At 43.5% G+C, this 15,979-nt stretch overlaps 1 protein-coding gene and 1 pseudogene across 2 annotated transcripts in view; one reads left to right on the top strand and one right to left on the bottom strand.

Moving 5' to 3' along the window:
- Positions 1-3,370: 3,370 nt before the first annotated feature.
- On the top strand, positions 3,371-3,818 carry LOC100963012 (annotated as a pseudogene). Its single transcript, XR_154319.2, has one exon. The product of XR_154319.2 is annotated as a 40S ribosomal protein S26-like (transcript).
- A 7,754-nt stretch (positions 3,819-11,572) lies between these two features.
- Positions 11,573-15,979, bottom strand: part of RNF135 (ring finger protein 135) — an 18,464-nt gene continuing 14,057 nt past the window's right edge. The window contains exons 3-5 of the mRNA XM_012809737.2: positions 15,222-15,342; positions 13,413-13,502; positions 11,573-12,115 (exon numbers count right to left, since the gene is read on the bottom strand). Of these exons, the coding sequence (XP_012665191.1) occupies positions 11,586-12,115; positions 13,413-13,502; positions 15,222-15,342 (741 nt within the window). The 3' untranslated portion in view covers positions 11,573-11,585. The remainder of the gene's footprint in view (positions 12,116-13,412; positions 13,503-15,221; positions 15,343-15,979) is intronic.

Below are 15,979 nucleotides of genomic sequence, written 5' to 3'. Positions count from 1 at the left end.
AAAAAAAAAAAAAAAAAAAAAACCTCTCTGTACCCCATCTGCCAAGTAGGAATAACAATAGGATATACCCTAATGAGATCATTACAAAGGTTAAATGACTTGTATAATAGAAAAACATTTAGAATAGTGCCTCGTACCTAGTCAGTAATATATAAATATTGGATAAATAAAGTAGGCTGGTTGTGGTGGCTCATGCCTGTAGTCCCAGCTCTTGGGGAGGCTGAGGCAGGAGGATGCATTGAGCCCAGGAGTTCAAGGCTATGGTGAGCTATGATCACACCACTGCCCTCTAGCCTGGGCAACAGAGCAAGATCCTATCTCAAATAAATAATGAGGGAAGTGGCTTCTGTCCACCCCATTATAAACTCGGAAAGGCAAAAATTCAGCCTGAAGATAGAGTTTCATGATGACACATACTGCAGTAAAACATAAGCCAGAAAATGGAACTGTTGGCAGTGAATTTACTGTTGGGATATTACAGATTGATTATAATATATGAAATAGATTGGCTAAGGCCAAGAGAACAGATTGACGTCTAGAAGGCACTGATGGAATTTTCCTCTAGAAAGAAGCTCTGCCCTCACAATATGGGCTTTCTGTCTCCTCAATGGCGGTAGGGGAATTGGAGGGCATAGCAGATACTTTTGCCAGGAGATAAGAGGACCCATCCTTCACTCATATCAAAGGAGAAACTTGTAACACAGCCTCTCTGAGTTCCTGGCAGTGCACCCAAGGCCAGGGGGCCGGCCTGCTGGGTTCAAGATATAGAGCGAAAACCATGACTGACGTTGGGTGGAACAAGGGCCTGTCTCTAATTGGTGAGTTAGATAGTCCTGGGCAGGAGGCCAAGTAAAACTTGGCTTGGCATCATTCCCCCTCTTCAGATCCATCTATCTTTGGTCACTTAAGTTAAACCCAAAGCAGCATCCATTATCTGCCTTTTCTTCACTTTGGCTTCCCGTTCCTTCCAGAACACCTTTTTCCTTTTCCTGCCGAGTAACTCTGGTAGAATGGAAAGGTCCGATGTCTTCATTCCAGGTAAACATTGGATTTTATCTTGCCTTTTAATGCACTCAGTCTTGGTTCATTGTTCCAATATCCATGGCCTATGCATAGTCACCTGGGTGGGTCTCCAGAGGACGTGGATTCTGTTTGCTTGGTTTGACTTGAAGGTACATCACTCGGCGCAATTACTTATTAAAAGGGATTTGATTATAACTGTGTTGAAAGACCATTTCTAGATAAGGGTCTCATCTGTTGATGAAGTTTCATCCACTTTTCCTTTTGGTTTCCTCAAGCTCTTTTTAGCTACATTGGAAAACAAATACCCTGAATTAAGAAATAATTGATATTGAACTAACCTCCCTGATCATTCTCTCCCTAAATGGCCTGAATTCTCTGTGGAGTGGTTAAAAGCAGGGGCTCTGGAGTCGCTACATTTTATCTACAATACTTTGCTAGCTGTGTAGCATTGGGCTAGTGGCAAAACTTCTCCAAAAAATGTAAACTTCATCTGCAAAATGGAGCTATTTCATAGAGCTCTTTTGAGATTAGAATAAAATAAAAATAACACAGGTAAAGCATTCATCACATTGCTTGACCTGTAGTACACATTCACATATCAGCCTTGACAGCTGCATTTAAATTTGGAATTGTTTTGCTGATTTGCATTATCTTTCTAGGGCAAATTGATTAGCCTGTCCACCCCACTGTAAACTCTGAAAAGCAAAAATGCATTTAATTTTTAATCACTTTTGAGACATTAAAAATTTTGCTGACTGGGCGGCGCCTGTGGCTCAAAGGAGTAGGGCACCGGCCCCATACGCTGGAGGTGGCAGGTTTGAACCCAGCCCCAGCCAAAAAAAAAAAAAATTTTTTTTGCTGACTTATGTATACCAACCAGTGACTCTCAAAATTTCTTAGACCACAGGCTATCTCTATAAAACAAAAAAATATATTCCATGGAATAGTAAATTTATAATTTCTATTTATCTCTGCAAAGAAATAACCAAAATTAAATATGTTCTAAGAAAATAATTTGGTCAGGTGCAGTAGCTCATGCCTTGTAATCCTAACACTCTGGGAGGCAGAGGCAGGTGGATCGCTTGAGCTCACAAGTTCAAGGCCAGCTTGAGCAAGCGTGAGACCCCTGTCTCTACTAAAAATGAAAAAATGAGGCAAGAGGATTGCTTGAGCCGAAGAGTTTGAGCTTGCTGTGAGCTATGATGCCATAGCACTCTATCATGAGCAACAAAGTGAGACTCTGTTTCAAAAAAAAAGAATGCAAAAGAAATGTAGAATTCAAGAGAATTGTATATATCATATAAATGTAGATATGATATATACAATTGGCCCTCTCTAGCTACAGTTTAACCAGTCAGGGATGCTTCATATGGCTTTTTCAGAATTTGGAAATTCTGTGGTTACAGAGAGCCTACTTTTCATATTTGTGAGCTCAGCAAGGCCAGCTTCCTGGGATTTAAGCATTTTGGTATCCAGAGGGGTCCTCAAACCAATCCTGACTGTGGATACCAAGGGATGGCTGTGTGTGTGTGTGTATATATAATATATATATGTGTGTGTATGTGTGTGTGGTGTATACTGTATTTTTACTGTATCTTTTCTATGTTTAGATATATTTAGATGCACAAATATCTTTGTGTTACAATTGCTTACAATATTCAACATAGTAACATGCTGTCTGGCTTTATAGCATAGGAGCAATAGGGGACAATCTTAGGGGACTGATCCCTTAACCTGTGGGATCTCCAGGAACATGGTGTCAGAACTAAATTGAATTAAAGGACACCCAGCTGGTGTCTGCTGCAGAATTGCTTACTTGGTGTATGGTGGAAAACCCACATGTGTCTGATGGCAAAGAGTCATGCTGAGTGACTATATTAGAGAATTAGGGGAAAAAAATTTTGATCTCCTCCCCAATACCTGAGACATATATCTCCTGTTTATAGTAACTCTATACAATAGTAAAAAAAAAAAAAAAATAGAAAAATGTATTATTGTAGGGTAACAGCTAAATTAAGTGTGACATAGAATGATTGGAATCTTTTTTTTTTTTTTTTTGAGACAGAGCCTCAAGCTGTCACCCTGGGTAGAATACTGTGACATCACAGCTCACAGCAACCTCCAACTCCTGGGCTCAAGCAGTCTCCTGCCTCCGTCTCCCAAGTAGCTGGGACTACAGGTGCCCGACACAACGCCTGGCCATTTTTTGGTTGCAGCCATCATTGTTGTTTGGCAGGCCCGGGCTGGATTCGAACGCACCAGCTCAGGTGTATGTAGCTGGCGCCTTAGCCGCTTGAGCCACAGGCGCCGAGCCTGGAATCTTTAGTTATTAAAATCAATAACTATTGCCTCTTTCGCGTCCTCGCTTCGAAGATGACAAAGAAAAAAAGGAACAAGGGTTGTGCCAAAAAGGGCCGTGGCCATGTGCAACCTATTCGGTGCACGAACTGCGCCGTTGTGTTCCCAAAGACAAAGCTATAAAGAAGTTCGTCATTCGGAACATAGTGGAGGCCGCAGCTATGAGAGACATTTCTGAAGCGAGTGTCTTCGACACCTATGTGCTTCCCAAGCTCTATGTGAAGCTACATGACTGTGTGAGTTGTGCTATTCACAGCAAGGTAGTCAGGAACCATTCTCGGGGAGCCCGCAAGGACCCAACACCTCCACCCAGACTTAGACCTGCGGGTGCTGCCCCACGACCTCCACCAAAGCCCATGTAAGGAGTTGAGTTCTTGAGGACTGAAGAATAACTATCCTTTGGGATAAAATAAAATGGAAATTACACTTAAAAAAAATTAATGACTATTAACATGGGTATTACAAAATGAGTGAAAAAATAGTCATATATGCAATCATGATTATGTATAAACTATTTGATATATTAATTTATGCAAGTTTAACCCGCTTTGACTTATAAAATTTTGAACTTTTACAAGAATGCATATGTGTTACTTGGGTAATTAAGGGATAGGCCAGGTGCAGTGATTCACACCTACAATCCTAGCACCTTGGGAGGCCAAGGCAGGAAAATCACTTGAGGCCAGGAATTTGATACCAGCCTGGGAAATAATAAAACCTACTCTCTACAAAAAAATAAAAATGTTATCTGGTATGTAGGCATACACCTGTAGTCCCAGCTACTGGGAAGGCTGAGGCAGAAGAATAGTTTGAGCCCCAAATTTTGAGATTACAGTTAGTTATGATCATGCCACTGCACTCTACGCTGGGCAGACAGAGTAAGACCCTGTCTCAAAAAAAAAAGAAAAAATGCTAAAGAATATATAAATATTGGCTGGCACAGTGGCTCCTGCCTATTATTCTAGCACTCTGGGAGGCCAAGGAGGGTGGTTGCTTGAGTTTAAGAGTTTGAGACTAGCCTAAGCAAGAGAGAGACTCCCATCTCTAAAAAATAGCTGGTGTTGCAGTGGGGTCCTGGAGTCCCAGCTAACTCCAGAGGCTGAGGCAAGAGAATCACTTGACTGCCCGCCCCCAAAAAAGAAAAAAAAAGTGTGTTTTTATTTATTTATTTTCTGAGACAGAGTCTCACTTTGTCATACTTGGCAGAGTGCCATGGCATCATGGCTCACAACATCCTCAAACTCTTGGGCTCAACTGATCCCCTTGCCTCAGCCTCCTGAGTAGCCAGGTGCCTACCACAACACCTGGCTATTTTTTTAGAGACGAGGTCTTGCTCTTGCTCAGTCTGGTCTCAAACTACTGAGTTCAGGCAATCCTCCTGCCTAGGCCTTCCAGAGTGCTAGGATTACAGGCGTGAGCCACCACACCTGGCTTTAAAAAAATGTGTTAAATATTATGGATTAAGTTTTAGTATAGGCTTGGTGCCTGTAGCTCAGTGGCTAGGGTCCCAGACACATACACTGGAGCTGGCAGGTTCAAACCCAACCTAGGCCTGCCAAACAACAATGACAACTACAACCAAAATATAGCCAGGCATTGTGGTGGGCGCCTGTAGTCCCAGCTACTCGGGGGACTGCGGCAAGAGAATTGCTAAAGCCCAAGAGTTTGAGATTGCTGTGAGCTATGATGCTACAGTACTCTACCAGGGCGACATAGTAAGACTCTGTCTCAAAAAAAAAAAAATAAAATTTAGTAGAAACATCTTTTGTAAAACTTCAGTTAATTTAATAAGTATATCCTTCAAACAAAATAAATAGAAATATTTATAAGGTTAGCAATACTCTAAGTGACACATTAATGTAGGATATCCCGTTCATTAAGTCATTTGATGAATATTTACTAACTCCCACCATGTGCAAGCTCTGTACTAGATTCTAGGGACACAGTAATGAACAACACAGATTTACTAAGAGAAGCAAGTTGTGAACAAGAAAGTTCCTTTTTAGGCATCCATTTTTCTTCCCATCATAATCCTCCAAATGATTCCCTATCTACCCAAACTGCCCCTTTGAAAAACCATTTACAAGGGGTGTATCTCTACCTACTCTAAATTTCTACCTTCTCCCCCCTCACCATATCTATAGCCAAGACCAGCCTATCCTTATGTTTGGGGGTTTCTAAGACCACCCTCAGATTCAGTGATTCACTAGAAGGACTCAGAGAACTCGGCAAAACTGTTTTATTCACGGTTACGATTTATGACAGTAAAAGTACAGTAAAATTTACTTTTGATCACCTTGCCCCCTGGCCTCTGCAGCATAGCGGTGTGCTTTCTCAAAACCAGCAAGGGAAATGACACCTGTGTCAGGCCTTCTCTGAAGTGGTGTCCCCTCCTTCCAGCAATCCGCTCACCCTGCTTGGCTGTGTTATTAGATGACCTCTCAGACAACACGATGCTTTCACTCAGCAAAAAGGTAAATGTCCCCAGAAAGCTCCCAGGAAAGTGAGTAGCCTTCTTGTGCCTGCTGCTACTCTTAGATGGGTCAGCTTTGATCTGATCAAAACTAGCTGCGCACACACTGTCAGGTCAGACAGAGTGTCAGTGAAAGATGCAGTTCCTGTTGAAACCAGTTCTGTATATACACTCTGGGAAAATATCAACTGTGACTTCTTTCTGGACAAGAGGAGGAACACTACAGGCAAAGCAAACTGGATATGCAAACGTACATGGTGTGCCAGGCTTGGTGGCTTGCATTTGTAATCTAGCAATTTAGGAGCTGGAGGTGGGAGTATCACTTGAGCCCAGAAGATTGAGGCTGCGGTGACCTGCGATTATGCTACTCTACTCTAGCCAGGACAACAGAGCAAGACCCCAACTGTATTGTTGTTTGTTTGTTTGTTTTGAGACAGAGTCTCATTATGTTGCCCTTGATAGAGTGCCTTGGTGTCACAGCTCACAGCAACCTCAAACTCTTGGGCTCAAGTGATTCTCTTGCCTCAGCCTCCCAACTAGCTGGGACTACAGGCACCCACCACAACACCCAGCTATTTTTTTGTTGCAGTTGTCATTGTTGGTCAGCTGGCCCGGGCTGGGTTCAAACCCTACCAACTTTAGTGTATGTGGCTGGTGCTGTAACCACTGTGCTACGGGTGCCAAGCCAGACCCCAACTTTTAAAAAAAAATTTTTTTAAGTACATGGTGTGAGGTAGCTAAGGTAGGAGAAGGAAAGTTAGACTGAGGCACAAAAGAGTAGAGAAGTAGAGAAACTGAACGGGAACGCTGATAAATCTCAATCAGAGAAGTAATATAATCTGATTTGTACTAAAGTTCATCTTAGCAGAATTGGGAGAATAGATAGGGAGAGGGTTCTGACTAGAGACAGAGAGGTGTTCATGGGAAATGCACATGATGAAAAAAAGCCTGTGTGGATTTCAAACAACTTTTGCACCCAAACTTACTATAACATATCTAGTTTGAGGCACTAAGAAAGACAAGAGATCAGTTTGAAAAGAGCCCCATCATGCCTTCTGCTAAAAGTAAAGCAAGAACAAACATCAAATTTATGGTAAAGCTTGGGTAGAAGAATGGTGAAATCATTGATGCTTTACCCAAAGTTTATGGAGCTGATATCCCAAAGAAAGCAGCAGTTTACAAATGAATAACTCATTTTAAAACAGTAAAAGGTAAGGTGTGTGGCTTTTTTTTTTCTTTTCCGGTTTTCCTTTTGTTTTGTTTTGTTGGAGACAGAGTTTTGCTCTGTTGCCTGGGCTAGAGTGTGGTGGCATCATCATAGCTTACTGCAACCTCAAACTTCTGGATTTCGTGATCCTCCTGCCTCAGCCTCAGGAGTAGCTGGAACGACAGGCGCCTGCCACCAGGCCTAGCTAAGACAACATGAAAGATGAAGCCTGAGGTGGCTACCACTCACACCAATTTGCAAGGACAAAAATTCATCTTGTTCATGCCCTAATTGAAGAGGACCAACCATTAACAGCAACAACCATAGCCAACACCATGGCCCTATTTCTTTTTTTTTCCTTTTAGAGACTGAATCTTACTTTATCACCCTCAGTAGAGTTCTGTGGCATCATAGCTCACAGTAACCTCCAGCTCTTGGGCTTAGGCAATTCTCTTACCTCAGTCTCCCAAGTACAGGCGCCCGCTACAACACCTGGCTATTTTTTTGTTGCAGTTTGGCTGGGGCTGGGTTTGAACCTGCCACCCTCAGTATATGGGGCTGGAGCCCTACTCACTGAGCTACAGGTGCCACCCCATGATAGCCATTTCAACTGTCTCAACTTACACAATTCTGGTTAAGAAAGTAAAGCTGAGCAAACATTGCAAAAAAAGAACCAGAAGCAATAACCTTCCTTCCCTACTTTCAGGGTTCCCATGCTTTGGCTCTAATTTGGGGAAATTATGTGGCCAATAGATTAAGCCCCACATTCACAGGGGCCCCATTATTCAAACTGAGAGATGATATCTAAACAAAGAACCCATGCACGCTAAAACCCTTGACTCCAAATTCTGAATCTTGGCACAAAAGGCCAACGTCAAGGTAACTCTGGATGAGAAGATAAAAGGTCCATAATGCAGAAAGTGAGGGCAGAGAGCCTCAGAACCTGGCACAGAGAGAGAAGCCCTGTCCCTGTGTAGGCAATCCGAGGCCACTGTACTAAGTGGGGACAAACACCACCAGTCAGATAAAAAAGAGTACCTTGTGACTTTAGAGCTAGCTGTGTCCTATCACAATGGAAGACCAGGGCCTGATCTCAGCCTGGGACCTTATCAAAGGGTAATAAGAAGGTCAGAGACTTGGGAGTGGAAAAGTTGGGCCTGGTCCCAGCTGTGCCATGACCAACTGATTGGCCCTGGACAAACCACCAACCCTGTCCTGGCTTCTGCTTCCTGTGTGTTAAGAAGAAAATAATAATATCCATGATGCAGCATGGCCTTGAGGCTCGGAGAGCCAGTCAGATCATGGGGTAGAATTCTACTTGCCCCTGTTTTAAAGGACATGTAGAGAAATTAAGTGTGACTCTTGAGATGTTATGCATGATATTAAAATGCTGTTGTCATCACTGCTGTGGTTATAATCACACTTGCATTTTCCTGACTTCCTTACCTACTTCTTTATTTAATTATTTTGGCAATCTCGTGAGGAAGGTTAAGAAGGGCAAATAGTAATTGGCTCCATTTTATATGGGAAAGACGCAAAGACAGGTTAAAGGCACTGTCAAAAGTGGCCTGGCTGGTTTGTGCAACAAGGCTTTCTGCTCAATCCAGTCCAACAGAAATGAATTTCCACATTTTCAAAAAGTGCTGATCCTGACTGGGGTCCTTCTTTAAGCTTAAAAAACTTAGGAAACATATCAATTGATAATGGATATGAAGGTTCTTTTTGGGCAGATTAAAATAGCCTAAAGTTAGATTGTGCTGATGGTTTCACAACTCTGTGAATATGCTAAAAGACGTATTTGTAAAGTTTAAATAAGTGCATTTCATAGTATAAAAAGTATGTTTTAACAAAGCTGTTTTCAAAAAGGGCAAACTGATTTTTTTTTTTAAATAGACAAAGCTACACTATTACGGCTACCGATGCATACTGGGGTGAAAACACCTCTAAAGAACTGCCAGGGGGTGATTAGTGTGAAAGTCAGGATTCCTTTCAGGTAGAAGGAATGCTTTGTGATTGGAACTGTACACATGGGGGGCTTCTGCTGTGGGTAGTGGGTTTTATTTCTTGACCTGAATGGCCGTTACAAGGGTGTTTACCTTATAATTACTCATTAAGTTCTACATGTGTTTTCTATAGTTTCTTGTTTTGTTATATAATAAGATGATTATGAAAAATGGAAGAAATCAAGTATGAAATGATGCCTGTGCCAGGCATTCTCTGCAGTGGTTCCCAGAAACTCTACTTGCTGGTCCTACCTACTCATGGCTTTATGTAATCCCCTCCCCTTGAGTGTGGGCGGGACTTGCAACTTGCTTCTAACCAATAGAATGAGCCAAAGGCAACAAGAAGTTTGCAATTACAGTGTTAATGTGATTATGTTATATAAGGTTGTGTGTCCATCTGCTAGGAGATGCTCTCCTTTGTTGGGTTTTTTTTTTGTTTGTTTGTTTGTTTTGAGACGGAGCCTCAAGCTATCCCCTTGGGTAGAGTGCCATGGCATCACGCTCACAGCAACCTCCAACTCCTGGGTTAAAGCGAGTCTCCTGCCTCAGCCTCCCAAGTAGCTGGGACCACAGGCGCCCGCCATAGCGCCTGGCCATTTTTTGGTTGCAGCCATCATTGTTGTTTGGCGGGCCCGGGCTGGGGATTCGAACCCGCCACCTTAGGTGTATGTGGCTGGTGCCCTAGCCACTTGAGCCACAGGCACCGAGCCTCCCTTGTTGGTTTTGAGGAAGCACACAGCTATGTTGCAGAGCCCCAGGGGTTAAGGTGGTCTTTATCTGGTAGCTAACAAGATACTGAGGCCCTCAGTCTGATGTCCTGCAAAGAACTGAATGGTGCCAACAACCATGTGAGTTTGGAAGCAGATCCTTCCCCAGTTTAGCCTGAGGGCACTGAAGACCTCAGCTGACATGTTGATTGAAGTTTATGAAACTCCAAAGCAGAAGCCTCAGCTGAGCTGTGCCCTGTCTTCCGACCCATAGAAACTGCTAAGTCGTGGGAGGCGCCTGTGGCTCAGTGAGTAGGGCGCCGGCCCCATATACCGAGGGTGGCAGGTTCAAACCCAGCCCTGGCCAAACTGCAAAAAAAAAAAAAAGAAAAAAAAAAGAAACTGCTAGGTCGTAAATGTGGAGTTTGTTTGTTTGGGGGTTTTTGGGAGACAGAATCTTGCTCTGTGGCCTACTCTAGAGTGCAGTGGCATTCTAACAGCTCACTGTAGCATCTTACTCCTGGCCTCAAGAGACCCTCCTGTTTCAGCTTTCTGAGTAGCTTGTGCTATAGGTTCACGCCAACACACCCAGCTAATTTTTCTATTTTTAGTAGAGATGGGGGTCTCACTGTAGCTTAGTCTGGTCTCAAACGCCCAAGCTCAAGCGATCCTCCTGCCATGGCTTCCCAGAGTGCTAGGATTACAGGTGTGAGTTACCGTGCCCAGACATACATGTGTATTTCTTTAAATCACTGTGTTTGTGGTAATATTATCATGCAGCAATTGATAAGAAACACATTACCCTTATCTTTGGGGGTTTCTAAGACCACCCTCAGATTCAATGATTCACCTGAAAGACTTGGAGAACACGGCAAAACTGTTTTATCCGCGGTTACAATTTATTACAGTAAAAGTACAGTAAAATTTATTTTAGATGAAAATCAGCAATGGAATAAGGCACACAGGGCAGGGTCCAGGAGAAATTCCACTTATCCTCTCCCAGTGCAGTTATGAGGACAAGGCATAACTCTCCCCGCAGTGATGCGTGGCACCATGCCTGGAGAATCGCCAACCAGGAAAGTTCACCCAACCCTTGACATCCAGGGCTTTTATCCAGGGGTCACTCACGTAGGCACGCCTCAGTCTGCAGCCCCTACTCAGGACAAGCTGATACTGCATGGCCCATGGAGCCCAGGTAAACAAAGATTCTTTAATCAACCAGAATATTCCAAGGGCTTAGAGATCATTTCCCATGAGCCCCGCAGGGCCCCAGTCCTTTCTTTGGAACGTACAGGGTTCAAATACCCTAAGTGCAACTGCTAAGCTATCTAGTACTGCTTATAAAAATTAACCTATTTTTTTTCTTTTTCTCCTTCCTTCATTCTTTTCTTGCTTCTTCCCTCTCTTTTTCTTTTTTTTCTTTCTCTATTTCTCCCCTTCCTTCTTTCCTTTATTTCCTCCCTTTTTTTTTTTTTTTTTTTTTTGGACAAAGCCTTGCTCTGTTGCCCAGGCTAAAGTAGGGAGGCATGACCATAGGTCACTGCAACTTACAACTCCAGGACTCAAGTGATCCTCCTGCCTCAGTTTCCCCAGTAGCTAAGACTACAGGGATGTGCCACCACACTGTGCTAATTTTTCTTACTTTTTGTAGAGACAGCATCTCACTATGTTGTCCAGGCTATTCTCAAACTTTTGGCCTCAAGCAATCCTCCTCCTTTGGCCTCCCAAAGTGCTGAGATTTTGTGCACAAGCCACCCCCCTAGCTGAGAGGATTAACTTCAGAGAGGTATTCTTAAGAGACCCCTGAGGAACTCTTACATCTTTACTTGCTTTATGATCAGGGAATTTCCAGGATGTAAGCCATACAGCCAGAAGGCAGGGTGTAGAGGAAAGGAGGCAGAGACCGTGCACTCATATAAAAGTTTCTCCTGATTGGCTGCAGAATAGAAGGCAAGCTTCCCCTCCTTGAGGTCCAACCAGATGCCTACCACGTCAGGTCTGTCTGAGCCAAGGACAGTTTTTTTGACCATATGCCATGCACAGAGTTGACTATTCCCCTTCCACTCCACACACCAAGAGTCCATAGTCCTTCCCAGGATCTGGTCACGGCTCATCCCCCAGGAAGCCACTCCAACTGCCCAGTGGCTACAACACCTGGTGTCCACCTCCCAGTACTGCTGCCCAGATGAGAAGGCCTGGGAACATAAGACCTGGCTAGTTGAAAATCTCTCACAGTTCCAGGGATAGGGCTGTTGGCACTGAGACACAGTCACTGTCTGGAAATCCTTGGATACCTCCAGGCGATAAGAGATGGTCCGCAGGTCAAAGGTTGGATTGATGGCCCCTGGGAAGGGGAAAAAAACCAAGAATATAGCTGATAAGCTTCTGACTGTCCATGCTAAGAGGTCCTCAAGTAGCAAAAGGCAGCTTTGTTATCTTTTAGGCATGATATTGGCATTAACATCCATATACCAAACTTGAAATTTTCTATACTTTCCCCTCAGGTTGTGATATCAACAATATACCTTTCCCATCTTAATTTTTACCTACCCATAAGCCATCTTCTAGGAAGCCCTCTCTAAACCCCATCAAGGAAAAGCCATCTCTTGCTTGTCTCATTCCTCCTATGGCTTTATGTATTTTCTCATGACATCATCTTCTCTAGCAAGCTGATTTATGACCATGGCTATTTATACCTCTCTAGTCGAACTGAAGCTTCCTGATGAAGGGCCCTATCTTTTTCACTTTGCAGATTTCATACTGTATCTTACTGTGAGTACATAATTGCTAACACTTACAGAGCATGACTACTCCAAGCACTTCACACATATTCACTCATTTAATTCTCGTGGCAACCCCAGCAGAGAGGTACTAATATAATACTGTATTATTATCTCCATTTTACTGATGAGGGAATTAAAGCTCTAGGAGGTTAAGTGACTTGTCTGGGAACACACAGAGCTATTGGGAGCCAGACCCAAGCAGTCTGGCTCCAGAATCCATGCTCCTAGGGAGCAGCTCAGACTGGGACAGCAGCGGTACCTCAGCAGGGTGGGGGATAGGCAGTTAGGTATAATTGGTGGCCCCAACACAGATGTCCAAAATTTGCCTGGGCTAGGAGTGCTCATGGGTCTGGCTGAGCCTAGAATTTGGGAGTCTCAACCTGCTTTGCCTTTGTGATCAGCTCCCCCTGGGGAGGAAGCTGGTCTGGGGAACAAATCCAGGGGCTGTAAGCCAAGGAGAAAGGGAGAGGCCTGAGCAGCAGCAGGATGGACACAGCATATTCTTTTTCTCTTTTTTTTGAGACAGAGCCTCAAGCTGTCACCCTGGGTAGAGTGCCATAGAGTCACAGCTCACAGTAACCTCTAACTCATGGGCTTAAGCGATTCTCTTGCCTCAGCCTCCCAATAGCCAGGCGTTGTGGTGGGACTACAGGTGCCCATGACAATGCTTAGCTATTTTTTGGTTGTAGTTGTCATTGTTGTTTGGCAGGCCCAGGCTGGATTTGAACCCGCCAGCTCTAGAGTATGTGGCTGGCACCTTAGCTGCTTGAGCTATAGGTGTCGAGCTGACACAGCATGTTCTTACAGCTCCTCTCTGTAGTAAGCCAAGCGCAAGTTGTAAGGGGACCACATACTTACATTGAGCAAACCGAGAGGCCCTCCTGGGTGCAAGGAGGCCCTGGTCAGGAAGTGGGCATGAGGAGGAAGATGGAGCTTCTGGAAGTTCCACTATGGAGTCAGAGAAATCGGAAGGAGAAAGTCCCATCAGAAAAAGGCAAACTCTGGCCAACAACAAACACATGAAAAAGTACTCATCCTCCCTAATCATCAGAGAAATGCAAATCGAAACTACTCTGAGATATCACCTAACCCCAGTGAGAATAGCCTACATCACAAAGTCCCAAAGCTGCAAATGCTGGCGTGGATGTGGAAAGAAGCGTACACCACTGCACTGCTTGTGGGACTAAAGACTAATACAGACTCTATGGAAAGAAGTATGAGACTCCTCAGAGAACTAAAAGTAAATCTTCCATTTGATCCCACAATTCCATTACTAGATATGCACCTACAAGAAACAAAATAATGTTACCACAAGGACATTTGCACTAGAATGTTCATTGCAGCCCAATTCACATCACCAAGATGTGTAATCAACCCAAGTCCCCATCAACTCACGAATGGATTAATCAACTGTGGTATATGTATACCAGGGAATACTATTCAGCCATAAAAAGACAAAGACTTTGCATCTGTTGTATTTGCCTGGATGGAGTTAAAGAACACTCTTAGTAAAGTATCACAAAAATACTTTGTGATCAGCAAGTATCCAAGGTATACAATACTAATATGAAACCAATAGATAAACAACTACACCCCACATGACAGAAAACCATGATTAAAGTCAAGTGGGAGGGATGATATAAGGGTATACAGCATATCCCTTGGATGAAGGGCTCAACTACAACTTGAACTTTTCCTTAGAAATGCAAACAATGTAACCTAACAATAAAAACAAAATCAATGTAACCTAACATTTGTATCCTCACATAAATCTGAAATAAAACAACAACAACAACGACAACAAAAGTTAACTGAAAGCATCCGAATGGAGGCAATCCTTCCACCTTGTTGCCCAAACTGCTAGGATTACACACATGAGCCACTACACCCAGTTCAGAAATTATATTTTAGTAGACGATATAAATAACTATTTACAAAATTGCAAGTTTTTTTTTTTTTTTTTTGACAGAGCCTCAAGCTATCCCCCTGGGTGGAGTGCCGTGGCTTCACAGCTCACAGCAACCTCCAACTCCTGGGCTCAAGCGAGTCTCCTGCCTCCACCTCCCAAGTAGCTGGGACCACAGGTGCCTGCCACAACGCCTGGCTATTTTTTGGTTGCAGCTATCATTCTTGTTTGGCGGGTCCAGGCTGGATTCGAACCCGCCACCTTAGGTGTATGTGGCTGGCGCCTTAGCCACTTGAGCCACAGGCACCGAGCCAAAGTTGCAAGCTTTTTAATAAAGACATTTGCTAGTTTAAAATGAAAACTCAGCCTCCAGGAAGAGAACGCAGATGATCTGTAACGTTCTGGCTTTATGAGTTGTAGAAAATGGGTTTCCATCTATTAAGGGCCACACCACCATCATTTCCAAAAATGTATTCCGCCATAAAAACACCTCGGCCCACTCTGACGTGATTTACAATGCCACAGTGGGGCGGTGCCTGGGGCTCAAAGGAATAGGGCGCCAGCCCCATATGCCAGAGGTGGCGGGTTCAAACCCAGCCCGGGCCAAAAACAAAATAACATAAATAAAATAAAATACAATGCCACAGTGGTAATGCAACTAGGTTCTGGGTTGTGTCTGCAAAGAACCAAGCCATGGAGCACTTTGCCATTTCCCCCAACTTCCATGTTTAATCCTCCTCCATTAAATAAAATCAACTCACCCTGTGTTTGTTCTTCAGAAGCCTCTTTCCATGTGAGGTTTTCTCGTAATTTTTCCTGAATTTCTTCTAGATCATGAAGAGCATCTTTCATTTTTTCTTCAGATGTGTTAGAAGTCACTAGCTTTGAAGAAAGCAAGGAAAGATCTACCTCAGAAGAAAACGTCTATTGATAAATCATAAAAAAATAAATGCAAGTCCCCTATGAGACCTATAAATATTATATTTAAGCTCTGTCATCTATCTTTAATTTTCCGTTTAACTCCCAGCAAGTTTAAAAACACAATTAAGTTCTTAAAGTGTATATACCTTGGAAATAAGCTGGAATAACACATAGTACAGCGAAAAATATCAGAGTGGAGGCTGGGCACGGTGGCTCACACCTGTAATCCTAGCACTTTGGGAGGCAGAGGTGGGTGGATTGCTTGAGCTCACAAGTTTGAGACCAGTCCAGGCAAAAGAGAGACCCCCCCCCATCTTTACTAAAAGTAGAAAAACTGAGGCAAGAGGATAGCTTGAGTCCAAGAGTTGGAGGTTGCTATGAGCTATGATGCCACAGCACTCTACCCAGGGTGACAGCTTGAGACTCTGTCTCAAAAAAAGAAAAAAAAAATCAGAGTGACTATTTCTACATGGCAGGATTATGGAGGATCTTAATTTGTTTTTTTTTTAATTCTATGTATTGGGGCTCGGCGCCTGTGGCTCAAGCGGCTAAGGCGCCAGCCACATATACCTGAGCTGGCAGGTTAGAATCCAGCCTG

The sequence above is a fragment of the Otolemur garnettii genome, unplaced genomic scaffold, assembly GCF_000181295.1.
Source record: "Otolemur garnettii isolate 467f Iridium unplaced genomic scaffold, OtoGar3 scaffold00112, whole genome shotgun sequence".
Classification (NCBI taxonomy): Eukaryota; Metazoa; Chordata; class Mammalia; order Primates; family Galagidae; genus Otolemur; species Otolemur garnettii.
This window is presented reverse-complemented; position numbering and strand designations above follow the sequence as displayed.